Raw genomic sequence first — 14,159 nt, forward strand, 5'->3', positions numbered from 1 at the left:
ATCCTGGCAGATAGAATACGAGCTATGGGGTTCTTAGACGAAAGGTTAAAATCAAGACATCTGGCTTTCTCAGTCAATATTGATCCTTTTTCCATCGAGGGGCACGATCTTCAATGTGCTGATATCGACATTCTTCAGGGCTCGTGCCTGCTCTTCCATTAGCCAACGAAATACTAATTAATACCTGTGATCTTTATAACTTACATTAAGGGCTAGAATGCCATCATGTTCCCCTCCATCACCTCGAGCATAGACACTCGACCCGCAGTTGGGACAAAAGGCATGGGGATACTTCAAAGTTCCGAAACGGTACTCCTGTTCGTGTTTAGTAGAAGCATTAGAGAGATGATATGCAAGAGAGGTAAGAGTAAAAGCAGATATCTCTAACCTTGATCGCATCAACAGCATTGTGGAACGTAACATTCTCCTTTTGCGCATAGACCAGGAGATAGCCGTTGATACTACAGATCGAGCCTATATAAAGCAGTTTGAGCACTTAAGAGTCTTCTCTTTGAGTATCTTCCTCCTTTTCCAGGGAAATTGATGCATACAATTGCATGAGTTTACAACTTGCTCTTCTATAGGCGAAGAGAGCTGCGCCGTGAAGCTAATCTTTCCACAGTGACACCCGCCATCGTATGAGTGTAGGCTTGCTTCGGTTTCGAACATTATAAGAACAGACAGCTTGTTCTTCACTACCTGCGGAGAAGGAATTGGGTAAGAGCGAGATTTACAGAAACGTTGATTCACGACTTTGCCTGGAGTACTTATAGTGACGAATGCCTCGTATTGAGATCAGGTGGTTGAGCTTGTCTTACGCAATACGATGATAGAGTTGAATCCGTCTCTTCCTTGCAATTCATCGACGATTATAATAGTTGGACACATTCTTGACAGGAAGACTGAAATATCAACTCAACGTAGAGGATGATCCAATCCTGACTGCCACCTTTTCAGACACCCGCCTACATAATGTATATATGCTTTCCCTTTTGCCATGGGAATACGAGAGCAAAGCAGTTCAACAAATAAGCATACTTTCGCATAACTATTCATACATCCCACTCAACATGCTAATCCTCCATCAGCCAAGTAAACGTGACTGGACGCCTGAGGCGTCCAGTCACATGGTTGACATGTGAAAGGGCCAATTTCTTTTTTTTTCCTTCCTTTCTGAGCCCTGAAACCCATGCAGCTTCGGAGTGTCTAGCCACATGCAGGAATCCAATATGCTTTCTAGAAGGTGAGACCTGCCCACTGGTTGTGGATCCGAGCACAAAATAAGGGAAAGCTGGGGAGCTTATCTTGTCATATATATATCGCCACGAGCCCATGTTTCAAATTCCCCCAAATTATTTCCCCAAATGAATCCAGCCCTTCACGCCCTTCACGGTCCCACGGGGATCATGAAAACAAACAGACAAGGTCGTCGACCAGGCAAAATAGCCTGTGTGGCTTGTCATGTCCGCAAGAAGCGCTGCGATATCGCCCCGCCCTATCACCAGTGTACGCATTGTCGGAAAGAGGATCAAACCTGTATACCGCGAGATCCGATTGAGAGGTGTGTGCACGGGTCAGATTGCGAAGATATGAGAAAAAAGTGGTTGACAAGAGTGTAAAAAGAACAAGAACTGTCCGACACCGAATACCAACCCGCAACTGCGGTACATCTCAGAAATCTGTCCAGGAACATCACGAACCCAAGAATTTCCAAAGGAATCTGTCGCTGGCGCGGGGCTTCGACCATGATGTGCCCCACTGGAGTCCGTTGTACTCGTTTTACTCGGAAATGCGCCGGTTACTGCCTTCTTCCATCTCCCCGTCCCCTTCGTCCGAGATCGAGGATATTGCACATATCGAAACCACGCAAAATGAGGGAGCTGATGATGTATCTTCTCCTTCTATGGATGGTGATTGTGCTGAGATGATTTGCACAGAGGGGGTGGGGATATCTACTTCTCGGTCTCAGTGTCCGTCGGCGCTTCCGGATAAGAAAGTAGATTGGGAGCAGGTATTGGCTGCTTACGAAGCTGGATTCTTGCAGGGAAACTTTGTTTTGCAGGAAACTCAAAGTGACTGGGACTCGGGTCCGATGAATGATGTCCTTATGAATGATCTTGATGCTTTGCTCAGATTTTGATGTTGGGGTTCGGAAACATGGACCTTTTTCTTTTTCTCACGACTGGATGTATATATATGGCCAAACAAAACAGGCTTCTCTTGGAAATCGCAGCTCTATGGTTCTATATTTTTATTGGATAATGTACAAGTATAAAATACAAGGCGACGGGGAAGTCGTCACCAGCCAAAACGAACCAGCCAGATGGGATATTCATGCAACACGCTAGCATCAAACAGACAGGAGAATCGAACAATGTACAAAAGATGCAAAAGAAGGAGAGATGGGAGTTTATTGGTGCTGGGCTTCGTCTTGGGGTTTGTCTTGGTCTTTGCGGGCGATGGGAACGTGAATGGCGTTTTGCATCTTCCAAGATAGAGGGCGAGGGACACCGCGCCATTCCTTGTCCAAAATGGATGCTGCATCGAGCATGATTGGAGAAGGATGCTGAGGAAGATAGCGAGTAGCACCTAGTAAGATGTCCCGCTGAACGAGGGCATTGGCAAGACGGACTTGGAGGTTTCGCTTTTCACCTCGGGGTTTCCATCCGATAAGATAGAGAACGGGGTTGTGACGGAACTCCGAGGGAATATCGTTCAGAATGGAATCTGGAAGCGCGTAACTTTCATTTTGCAAGCCAATTCCAACAATCACCTTGCCGGCGTCGGAACCCCACAGATTCTTGTCAAGTCGGGTGGATGGACCACGGCACGCGTTGCGACACAAGGAGGTCAAGACAGTCTGTTTCATCTTATAGGTCACGCTTTTCTTCATACATGCATACCGCCAGATCACCAAGCAGAGGTTGTAGTGCCCGTTCCTGAAGGCCGCTAGGAATAAATCCTCCCAATTTCGGGAAGATACGTCGAACAATGGAATTTCGAAGAACCGCAAGGTATACTGCAGAGCAGCGTGGATGTTTGCACCCAGCGCTTGCACGATGTGGGTGAGCGAATAGCTGTCAACGGCCAGGGAGTTGTCGACGCAGATTTCCATGAGCCGGTCTACGGAGTCGAAATCTTTCAATCGAGCGACAACACTGAACATTTGGCCAATCACCGAAGGGCTGAACCAATTGGCACCCCATGTGGCCGTCATTAGGTCAATGAAAGAGTCTATGTCTTTCCCGCTGTCCAAGTGCACCAAAAGCGAATCTTGAATCGTTTCCTGGAGTGCACTATGGATGGTTGAGAGATTCGACATGTGACCATGCTGTACCATATGTTCGATGAGTCGTGCTTTTTCACTGGGAACAACCAGGGCGCTGAGCAATGCAAGCCATGTTTCTGGATTAGGACGAATGTTCAATCGAGGCATTGTCCGTAGGAAATGACGGAAGACAACCACATCCTGACGCCGCGCAGCAGCCCTCAGCAATATGTTATATGTGTCAGTTGTAGCCACATGTCCCGTGCGTGAACACAAGTCTCGGGCAGTATCGAGGAACTCATGTCGACAGAGGAAATCCAGTGCACTGTTCAAAGCCGCAGTCGAGATATAGTTGTAGTTTGACTCGTGTGAAAACAGCGCTTGCAATTGTTGTTTGACGCGAATCACATGTGGAAGCTTTGATAGAGAGATAGCCTTCTCATCAAGCGTTGGTTGCCTTGCAGATGTCAGATCCTCAACATGTTCATTGAACTCCTTCACCGTGGCGATAACCGGGCGAGGCAGTAGAATTTCGTCCAAATTCGAGCCGCCGTCTGACGATTCACCGAAATGCCAATATCCTCGAATCAATGGTACAGGGAGGTCCGAACGCTGCATGGCGCCTCGAGATATGCACATCGGAACGGGTGGTTTATGAATATCAACGAGCGGATCTCCCATCTCCTGTAAGCTCTGTGCGCGGGTGAAATGCCCTTCCACCAGGCCCATAATATGATCCGTGGCACTCAAAACCACTCGACGAAGTAATCCCTTGCTCTGACTCGCAGGAAGAATATGCACACGACATCCATTATGAAGCGGGATATACCAAATATTCTCCTTCAGCGTATACCGCGTCACACCAGAAAACAGAGCGAGTGTCTCCTCCGGGACATATATCTCCTTCTTGTTCGTGTGGACTTTCTTAGCGTTTCTCCGGTTATCATGATATAACTGATCAAGAACGTCCTTCGTATCAAACCAAGCCTTGTCGATGAGCGTCATGGAACTCTTTTGATACTGTTTCCTCATATATGCACGAGACCGCAATTTCTTCCGATCTCGAATGGATGTGTTTCGTACAAAAAGCTGTTTCTTGTTGGAAGCCGAAGATTTGGCGCTCAGGGGTTTGTTGGGCAATCGGCTTTTCTGTATTCTCTTCGCTCGTATTAAAGCGAAGCCATATAGCGGTTTCGCAATGGCGCTTTCGGCAGCTGCAGGGGAATTGAAAGATTGCTTCTGATCCGCCGAGAGCCGACTTCCACTACTCCCATCCAAACCATCGGAGCCATGGTTGCTGCCTTCGTGGTCTCTCAATTGCGTTTTATCTGCTGCAGAAGATGACAGAGGACTCGAAGTATCGGGGGACCGGCAAGGAGAGCCAGAGGAAATCCATTGGCGCGAGTGTCGAGAGAGCGAGGGAGAAGGGCGGACTGCGGCGCGGAATTGGGCACCGGAAGTACCACCGATCCTTACTGGAGCTTTGATTGCCTTCAGAGAAGATATACGGCGACGTTGCTGTAAGGCAGGCGCAGCCCAGCGGGGATAGAGGAACAGAAGTGGTTCATCGGGCCCAGTCGCGACAGTGTCCAAGACGGCAGATAGACGCCTTCTTAGACACGGGCGACCACGCGAGAGCATAGGGATCGATGCTCTGATGGCCCCGGAGACATGAAGGGGCAGGAGACAAAAGATTGGGCGCGTTGCTGTTGAGGTGTTTTTCTACGACGGCCTTTTTGCCCCGAAAATTGCTGCCGCCGAAGGGGCAGGCGGTGGCGGTGACCGGAGCTTGGCTCTGCCGGTATCAGCTCTGCTCTACTCTGTATATACTTCGTGATGATCTGAAAAAAGACCCTTATATTTCGCCATTCTTTACATCGATATGAGCAAAGGTAATAATATCTATTTCATCAATACAGAGTAGCTGTATTAAATTAATATATGTGACCTTCATGGCCGATCTCAGCGGCTTTGGGAATGCCGCGGAAAATGTGCCTCATTGAGGTAGAACGCTCCTCCAGGACCGGTCGCTTGGCCATTAGGGTAGCCTGTTTGCCCACTGGAGTCAGGTCTAGCAATCCCATTGCTGGCTCTCCATGATCATCTTTAAAGACATCTGGCCCGGTGATATGATGCTTGCAAGATTCCACAGCCCGAGCAAGGTTATCTTTCTTGCGCCGGACTGCATCGGCCTCTTTATCCGAGTCGGTGGGAGTCTGGGATAATTCGCGAATGACACCAGAAAGATATGTGACAAACTGCCAGCGAGAAGCCTGGAATAGGAATGTGGGCATGATATCCGGTATCTGATTGTTCCCGTAGACAACGTCAGCCTGGTCCCAACATAACAAACTGGGATTTGCAAATCGTCCAACTCACCTTATCATTCAGATAATATAGTTCATCGCCACCTTCATCCACAAACTTCTTCAGTGCATCAATCCTATCTCGATCAATGGAAGCCAATTTCAATGCATGCATCAAACTGGGGATATCCCCAATCTCACCAACATGTGGCTCCTCATCAACCCTCATGCTTGGATGATTCAAGTATCCAGACTCCACACGGGATAGTCCCGTAGTGCTCTGTTCCCGACTCCTAGCATTGGACGAATGAATGGTGAAATAATCCTCATTCAGCATATGGGCTTTCTCAAAGTTCGACCGACCACGGTCCCGCCGCTCAACGGCCTTAGTCCGCAGTCTCACCCACCGTCTCCTCCGAACAAAAGAATGAAACCACGGCTTTGTACCATGCCATGACGAGGAAGCAAAGGAAAAAGAGTACTGCCACCCTTGCTCATCGGTATCACCAGACATGTCCACATACCATGTCTTCCACGTCCATTCCCAACTCGGGTCAGGCAGTTGAGCATTGGTTATGTTAACAGGACTGGGTTTACGATCCTGGTTCATCCAGGGACTAGGATCGAAATTCAACAGCGAACTGTGTGAATAGCGTGGGACCCCAAAAACGAACCAGCCGCGCTGGTTCTCGTAGAGAATGTCCATTTCCGACCGCGGTTTCGTGTTATCGCGACCATTAGGCGGGGTTCCGATTCCGTTTAATTGCCCATTCCCGTTCCTGGAATGACTAAAAGTTCGGGATGCCTCTAACCCTGCTGTATCGACATCTCTGCCCCTGCTGCCTTCTCCGGCGGAGCTTGTTGAGATGGACCCTCCGCGGGCTTGAGATGATTCTCCGCCGACAGAGTCATTTCTGTCAGGTGCGATACCCAATTTGTCCGGCTGCCATTTTGCGTATTTCCGCTTTGCAAGCTGGCTGTGAACGGATGCACGGCTCAGGTGTTTCGTCAGGCTGATTTGTCTATCGAGTGAGGATGTAGGTGCGGGTCCTTCGGTGGGTTGCTGTGGGATGGTGTTATCCACGAGGGAAATGGAAGTCGATCTTTCCATGATTGTTTTGTGAGTTTATAATAGGGAAAATATAGATATTGGTGATCCAACCCAATGGCTCCTTAAGCCGTGAAGAATATTACTGAGTGTGCGTTGCTCGCACGATCTCAAGGGGTCGGTATCAGTATCACCTGGAACGAAGGACGTGATCGGAAAATAAGATCGTAAAACTATAGGGTATCACTTAACAAAAGAAAGCGCAAATAATGATTCAAAAGAAAACAATCAAGGCCAGTCCGTTGGAAGAAAAAAAAGGGCAGATGCAACATCGATGACATCGTTTGCGGGGATATCGCCAAGACTCGACGTGCAACAATCACGGGAGGAAAAAAAACAAAAAACAATCAACAACCCACGATGGCAGCACAACACTACCGAAAAGTCGAGCTCCAGTCTCCGGCAGACTTCACCTATCTCTACGCCAACACAGTGGCCCTCTCGCGACAAAAACTCGACCTCCATCTCCCCCCTTCAGCAACGGACAATGAAGCCCCGGATCCGATGCGCGAACGCGTCCGGGAACTAGTCGATGAAGTAAGAACATCGCAATGCCCACCACAGTACCATCTAACCTCGGAATACAGTACATAAACCAGACCTTTGAATCGGCCTCAAACTCTATCAGTATCAATGGCATAGACTCCACTTCACCGCAATTTCCTTTCCCGGCGGCGTTCACCGCGCCAACAGAGCAAGTCGAGTACGAGCCATACGATACGGAGCTTGCATCGCGTGTGACTGCGCTGTATGCGCAGCTGGAATCACTCAATACGACTGTCGCACAGCAGAGACGGGACGCACCGAGACGTGCGGCGAAGCAGTATGCGGCGCAGTTGAGAAAAATGATTGAAGAAGATGAAGAGGATGAAGAGGATTACGATGAAACCGACGGAAGGGGAGATGTCGACAATGATGCGGAGATGAGCGGATCTGCAGATGCGCCACGCCGGTCAAGTAATGAGAACAATACGGAAGCCTCTGGCCAGGATAACATGGAGGTGGATTCTACTCCGAGCGAGAATGGATCGGCGCGAACAGGAGCTCAGCTGCACTCGCGTTCTCGTGGAAAGCAGGACCCGTCGTGGACGTTGCAGGCTGCGCTGGGGACGGAAGAGGAACAGGAGCGGTGGAGGAGTGGGGATATTGCGGGTGTCTACGAGGATGCTTTGCGGATGTTGTTGCGGTTGCAGGGCGAGGCCAATGTCAGTACTGAGGCTGGTGCAGAGGGTAATGCATTGGCAACTACAGTCGGCAAGGCGGAGAGGGCTGGGCGAGCTGCTGAAGTGGTGGAAAATATGCATAAGTGAGGGCCTCGAGGAGTTTGTTGACTAGCGTTTCTCTCTGCTCTTTTATATTTGGGTGCTATCCCATGGTTGGGGGCGTTTCGGGACCCTGGACTTCTGGGAATCATGATACCATGTCTTTTTTTTATTAGCTCTTGTTGAGTTGAACTCTCATTATCTTTCAATTTATTCACGCAGAAATGCACCTGCTATCTCCATAGCAAAGGTTGAAATTGTCACTTTCTTACATTTACTCGCTCTCCTACTGCTTCTCATATATCACCTACAAGCAAGCCAAAGATACGAGTCCGAGACATGACTACCATTTGGTATGTGCTCATCTGTTTATACACTACCTGCAACAAAGAAACAACAAGCTAAACACCATCTTCACCAACTCGCTTTTTAAATTTCATCACGTCCTGTCCCTTCTATACTGAGAGCAGCACAAGCTGCCTATCTTGAACAGGCAAAAACAAACAAAACAAAAAGCAAGCTCTCCATGATATCTAGATTGGGAAAAGAAGGCGCAACGAAAAGCGAATGTAGGGCAAGGAGTCCACAGGTTGTGGATGGGTCGGCGAGGAAGTATTGAAGCTACCAGAGATTCTGGTCTGCCAGGGGGATTAGGTTATGTTGGCAGTTGTCGGGCCACCAGTTGACTTTTTTTGGGGTAGTATTCAAGTTGATCAGGCTTTTATAGAGGGGGTCCTCCAATATCTCCCGAGAAGTTTCTATGTTCAGCCATATAAAAAGGCAGGAGACTGTCGATCAGCTTGTTGGTGGTCCGACAGGGGAAAAAAACAAAGGTTAGGTTCGTCAGCAAGCTTAAGCGCTAGCCTGAGCACCCTCCTGGCCCTCAACATCCTTCTTCTCGTAGCCAGGGTCCTCGTTCTGAACAACAGGCTCAGCAACCTCCTTGGGGGCCTCCTCCTTGGGAGCAGCCCACTTGGGGGCACGGGCCCATTCAGCCTCCTGCCAGGGGCCCATATCGGAGAGCTCACAGCCACCGGCACACTTGCAAGAACCGCCGAACTCGGCGGGCAGGTTCTCAGCAGGGACCTGGCCCAGCAACTCCTTCTGGTATCCGCTGCCAAGGACGTGGATCTTGTTGACGGTGACGGGGTCGAGGAAGCCCTTGATAGCGTTGAAGACGCTGCTGAAGCCCCAAGGAGCGTTGATCAGGTAGAGCTTGCCCAGACGCTCGGGATAGTGGTTCTGGGAGATGTCGGAGGCCTGCTTGACGTATCCGTAGACGGAGGGGACGCTGGTGATGCCGACGCCCTTGAGATCCATGATTGTGCAGCAGGTCTCGAGGAGCTTGCCGGCCTTGCGCGAGCAGGCGGGCAGACGGGGGTCGGCCAGCTTCTCGTACTCGGTCACTAGGTTCTGCAGCATGCGGTCGGCGGTGGTGATCTTGTACATCTGGTTCAAGTCGATCTTGCCGAGCTTCTCGATGTAGACGGGGCGGCCATCCTGTTTCATGAGATTCGAGGTTAGTTTCGAGCCGGAGGAGAAGGGGACCAGAGCATGGGAAATCCTACCTTATCGGTCTTGTGGTAGTACTGGGGGTAGAACTTGAAGACCTCCTCCTTCTCGGTGTAGTTGAAGGTACGAGCCAGATCATCGGTGCCAAACTCCTTGCGCCACTTCTCGCTGTTAACGAACCTAGATTATCGAGTTAGACCACCATCTTCGAGTCGATAATCGCCAGACAAAACAGCTGTATGCCAATTCAAGAAAAAAAATAACATCAACCCCTCCGGCGAGAAGCAAGGAACGTACATGGTCTTGGCGGCCTCGATATCGAACTTGCGAGCACGCAGGAATCGCAGAAGAGTCAGAGTATCCAAACGCTCAGTGTAGCCGAGCTTTTCGAGCTCAGCGCGGAACTGTTGCACCTTTGCATCCTGTTCGGGGGAGGTGTGGCCGGGGTGACCAGCCTGTGCCTCCGGAGCGGTGGTGGGGAAGTCGTACTGATCGTACTTGGGATCGGTGGGCAACTGAGACTCTGTGGCTGCCATTGTGACTGAGATGGGAGGTATATGGTCGAGGGAGAAGAAGAAAGGATGTTTGTTCTGGAAGAAAGGCGGGAGGCGGAGGGGGGTTTGGCGTAAGTGGCCACTTTAAGATAAAAAAATGGGGGATCGGCCAAAGTGATTTGTTACTATTGAACAATAAGAATAGACACCACTCTGGCGCAGGTTTATGTGATATTGTTTTTTCTGATTTATATTGCCGAGCAAGATGATACTCAACGCCCCCTTTTATCCACCGATTTGTCTGATTCGTGGTTGGGTTGTCATTTGGGTCGAAATGGCCGTCATTCTATGTCATTGTATAGCGCTTCTTATATACACATATAGGTTCCCGACTTCAGAACTGTACGATCCGACGGAGATATCCCGTCACTAGATATCCTCAGGAACAACAGACACAAGGAGATAGCCCCCTACTCGGGAAAAGGGGCAAAGTAACGAGGGGCAAACGTGGCGGTGTCGCAGTGTCAGTGACGAATCCACTCTGCATCACAGTGGACACCGGCGTTTAGCAGATATTTGACCTCGAAACCATAGAAGATTAGGGAGGATTTCAAGTACGAATCCCGAAATGAATAAGATTCCTAGGCGCTCTGTACAGAAATAAATAAACAATCATAGCACAACATACGGGTATTCAATTCAAACAAGATTCAACGTTCAGCACACATCGCAAACAGACATTATTATACACAGCGCATGAAGACCAGTGAGGTCTGAGCGGTGATGGAAACGAAGCAGAAAGACATGCCGGGTATGAGATTATAGGACTCGGAGCCCAAATGAAACCGGGGGACAAAAAAGCAAATGGCAACAACTATGCGCTGGGTATAGACATTGAAAGGACGAGGAGAGACATAGCGAGAAAAAAGAAAAAAAGAAAACATCAGACAAGACGGATAGTAAAATTGTCACAAAAAGGGGGTACGTTGTATCACAGAAATATCACAAGATCATCGGCATCCACCGTACCAGCGGGGAGAGGCCTTGATCATTCTCCGTTTGGGTTATGTTCGTGTATGAGCATCATTCACACAAAGCAATCGCCCTAACTGCATGGAAAGGCAGGTCGGAGTCGCTGCATAGAGCAGTCATGTGTGTGATCATTTGAAACCGATAGAAAGACATGACAGATATTTCGGTGTCCATGATCATCAAAAGTTGGCGCCTGAAGCACGGCCATTCGTTGAGCAAACAAGACTGGACCGGATAGGGCGTGTTGAAAATTCGGGGAGCTATTCGACCTCTCTGCTCAGGCTCATCATTCATCAAAGGGTGGCAGGCTTTGTGAAGCCTGTAACATAGCGGCGTTTACCACCCCTTCTTTCGTGTAAATCGTTTGTTTAGAAGTGCAAGGACCTTGGTGACATTGAACTGAACGTATTCCAGATCGAGGTCCTCCAGGTTGTCCTTTTGCATTTCGAGGAGATCGTCCAGCTTGAGGTCAAGCTCGAGTAGTCCACGGGCTCGTCCCTTGTAGTGCAGACTGATGACGAATGTTCCTGGCAAGGGACTCTTGAACATAAAGTAAATGTTCGCCCGTCTGTTCTCGGGCACATTGCTGCGTCGGATGACACCTTCCTTCTCCAGCTGCTGGTGAGTGAACTTGTACGGTCCAAGTTCCTGGTTCTTCGGCGTCTTGCCACGGTTTTTGCCCTCGGCCTGGCTACGCACGTTGTGAAGATAAGACTTGTAGGTTTCGAGCTGTCCGACCAAGTAGGCATTGTGATCGCGAATTGTGGCGAAAACTTCCTCAAGCTTTCGCGTCTCCTCAAGCACCTTCTCCTTGAGAGATCCCAGGTGCACCAGCTCCTGCTCGACTTCGTCGCGAAGTAAACTGAACTCGTCAGACCGATCAATCACACCCATGTCTTGTAGCTGGCTGAGAAGCTCCATTGTTCGGATGCCCTTGCGCACCATGACAGCATCATTTTTCAGTGTTGCGGCGGCTTCGGCAATGCGATCGAGTCGCAGAGGTCGGCGAGCAACTGACGAGTTCTGAGGCAAGGATCGGAGAATCTGGACAAATGTGGACTTGGCCTCCATGAAGAAGACTTCTTCTTGGGTAATGTCGAGAGCAGCTGTCAAATCATCGAGAGCAGTCTCCCATTTACTGAATAAAGGCACAGTGATCGTTCGATTCTCCTTGCGGGGAACCTGAGGGGGAGCGCCGCCCAATTCTTGCAGCAGCACCGACAGGTGTGAATATTGATCCTGGGCAAGTGCTTCGCTGTGCTTCTCCAGAAGACCGTGCATGACATACATCTCGTTGAGGGTGATCTGGAGCTCAAGATCCCGCTTTGACAGGGCCACGTAGTTGTCCATCTCGAGACTCTCATAGAAATCCTGGACTTCACACAGATCTAGGAGGAACTTGTTGACACGTTCCTTGTTCTGCTGGATAAAGGGCTGCAAGCTGGCCATGTAAGGCTCCTTGGCATAAGAAGGCTTGTTTGCGAGATTCTGGATCATCTTAGCGATCAGCGTCAGCGTACGGCGAGGCTTGTCTGTGGGCGTAGCGTCGATCAACATATAGGACCGAGGGGTAACAATTGCTGGATTTATGAAGCGGAGGAAGAAGAAACCACCGATGAGGGTGCAGATGGTTTGATCCTGCGCATCAGGATACTTTCTGCGTGACAGACTGCGAATCTGTTTGCAGATCCATCGAATACCATACGGGGCCTCATCCACCGATTCAATGATCGTTGTGATGAATCCATTAGCGATATCCGTCAGCATCTTCAGACGTGGAGCAATGATGGCCTGGACCTGCGCATTTTCAGCAGCATCTTCGGCGGTCACAGACCGGGCCAAGTATTCCGGAAGGGTGCCAGTCTCTTCTTCGATCTGCTTAATCATGGTCTCATAAACCTTCAGGGGATTAATTTCCAAATCGACGTCCCTCAATTCAATCAGGGCGTTGATCTGGTCTGCCAAAACCTGTTTCAAGTAGCTTTGACCGGGACCACGGCGGGTGTATGTGGTCATCATGCGAGAAACCGGGGTGTTCTGGCGCAGCAAGGACGAGTACTCCGGTGTGTTATCAAACTGATACGTGAGGACGGACTGAAACATAGTGAGCAGGAGGTGCTCTTCGCGACTCTCGTATTGGTTTCCGTAGATGGTGAACATGACAGTCTGTAGAAGGGAATCGATCTCGGCCATGGACACGAGACGGCACAAATGGGCGATATGGCGGGGTTCTGATTGTAGGAGGAAAAGTAGATTGCCGTATTTCTGGGTTCGTTCATCGTTGGGGAAGAAGCCTTCCTGCGGGTCTGCGGTATCGTCAAGATGACTGGCGACTTCGTTTTGCTGGATTAAAAAAGAAACGATACGTTAGCGCATGTTCATGTCGATCTCCGCAGCAAGAAAAATCCTTACTTCCTCCAATGCCATTCGATTCTGAATGAGCAACGCAATCCGAGAGTCCAGGTACCGCACATCCTTTTCCAACACAAAGTTCTTTTTCGATTGTGACGAAATCCTCGACTTCAAATCTCGCAGGTGTTTTTGCGCTATTGGAGAGTTAGCGCAACCATTGAGACAAGCTCCAGTTGTGAACACATACCTCGTGCCAAATCATCGGAGATCTCCAAATCTCGGTCCTTGGCAGACATCGACAGGTACAGAGCCGTGACCGACATCCGCTTAGATTGGCGGAGCGACCGAGTATCGTGCGACGACATCGTGTTGTGTCGTGCGACAGGCTGAAACGACGAGGAAGAGGACGACGAGGCCCGCGACTGTCTGGACGCGGGTTGAAGCATCGTCGCGACGGACATTGTGAGATTCGGGGGGGTTGGACAAGTGGTGAGAGTGTGCTATAGGAAGCGCACTGCCAGACTGCCAATGGCGTCACAAAAAGAATGAGGTTTCGGGTTATGTACCGGGCAAAAAGTAAACGGTGCCCCTGAGTACCAAGAAGAAACCGTGAGATTGAGTGATCCGTACCGAGGACCTGAGACCAGGGGTTGAGATTCGACCAGACCACGGTACTGGGAGAATCAAATGGTAACGAGATCCAAGAATCATGAATCAAGGGATTGAAGAGGGAGGGGGTTCAGAGGGTAAAAGTAAAGAGGGGAGATTATTATTTCGTTAGTTCGCTGTTAGGGCGCTTCTGGGGAACAATGATGTGGATTCCTG

The 14,159-nt window shown here is 49.7% G+C and overlaps 7 protein-coding genes across 7 annotated transcripts; 2 read left to right on the forward strand and 5 right to left on the reverse strand.

Annotated features, from left to right (window-relative positions):
• Window positions 1–69: 69 nt before the first annotated feature.
• On the reverse strand, window positions 70–669 carry N7457_008447 (GFA family protein; the record flags this gene model as incomplete). The annotated part of the gene is made up of 4 exons (XM_057179490.1): window positions 70–147; window positions 205–315; window positions 389–474; window positions 552–669. 4 exons carry the CDS (start codon window positions 667–669, stop codon window positions 70–72), a joined length of 393 nt encoding a protein of 130 aa, XP_057027876.1.
• A 1,120-nt stretch (window positions 670–1,789) lies between these two features.
• N7457_008448 (transcriptional regulator family TF) lies at window positions 1,790–2,140 on the forward strand (the record flags this gene model as incomplete). The annotated part of the gene is made up of 1 exon (XM_057179491.1): window positions 1,790–2,140. One exon carries the CDS (start codon window positions 1,790–1,792, stop codon window positions 2,138–2,140), a length of 351 nt encoding a protein of 116 aa, XP_057027877.1.
• Window positions 2,141–2,410: 270 nt separating this feature from the next.
• On the reverse strand, window positions 2,411–4,909 carry N7457_008449 (uncharacterized protein; the record flags this gene model as incomplete). The annotated part of the gene is made up of 1 exon (XM_057179492.1): window positions 2,411–4,909. The coding sequence occupies one exon, from the start codon at window positions 4,907–4,909 to the stop codon at window positions 2,411–2,413; it is 2,499 nt and encodes an 832-aa protein (XP_057027878.1).
• A 293-nt stretch (window positions 4,910–5,202) lies between these two features.
• On the reverse strand, window positions 5,203–6,685 carry N7457_008450 (uncharacterized protein; the record flags this gene model as incomplete). The annotated part of the gene is made up of 2 exons (XM_057179493.1): window positions 5,203–5,574; window positions 5,648–6,685. 2 exons carry the CDS (start codon window positions 6,683–6,685, stop codon window positions 5,203–5,205), a joined length of 1,410 nt encoding a protein of 469 aa, XP_057027879.1.
• Window positions 6,686–7,042: 357 nt separating this feature from the next.
• On the forward strand, window positions 7,043–7,992 carry N7457_008451 (uncharacterized protein; the record flags this gene model as incomplete). Its single annotated transcript, XM_057179494.1, has 2 exons — window positions 7,043–7,219; window positions 7,270–7,992. The coding sequence occupies 2 exons, from the start codon at window positions 7,043–7,045 to the stop codon at window positions 7,990–7,992; spliced, it is 900 nt and encodes a 299-aa protein (XP_057027880.1).
• Window positions 7,993–8,796: 804 nt separating this feature from the next.
• Window positions 8,797–9,992, reverse strand: N7457_008452 (SEC14 family lipid-binding protein; the record flags this gene model as incomplete). The annotated part of the gene is made up of 3 exons (XM_057179495.1): window positions 8,797–9,444; window positions 9,513–9,636; window positions 9,754–9,992. 3 exons carry the CDS (start codon window positions 9,990–9,992, stop codon window positions 8,797–8,799), a joined length of 1,011 nt encoding a protein of 336 aa, XP_057027881.1.
• A 1,326-nt stretch (window positions 9,993–11,318) lies between these two features.
• Window positions 11,319–13,795, reverse strand: N7457_008453 (Ras GTPase activating protein IRA2; the record flags this gene model as incomplete). Its single annotated transcript, XM_057179496.1, has 3 exons — window positions 11,319–13,325; window positions 13,395–13,528; window positions 13,582–13,795. The coding sequence occupies 3 exons, from the start codon at window positions 13,793–13,795 to the stop codon at window positions 11,319–11,321; spliced, it is 2,355 nt and encodes a 784-aa protein (XP_057027882.1).
• Between the last annotated feature and the right edge of the window lie 364 nt (window positions 13,796–14,159).

Source organism: Penicillium paradoxum (assembly GCF_028828445.1).
Source record: "Penicillium paradoxum strain IBT 22861 chromosome Unknown utg000007l_segment0_segment0, whole genome shotgun sequence".
Taxonomy (NCBI): domain Eukaryota; kingdom Fungi; phylum Ascomycota; class Eurotiomycetes; order Eurotiales; family Aspergillaceae; genus Penicillium; species Penicillium paradoxum.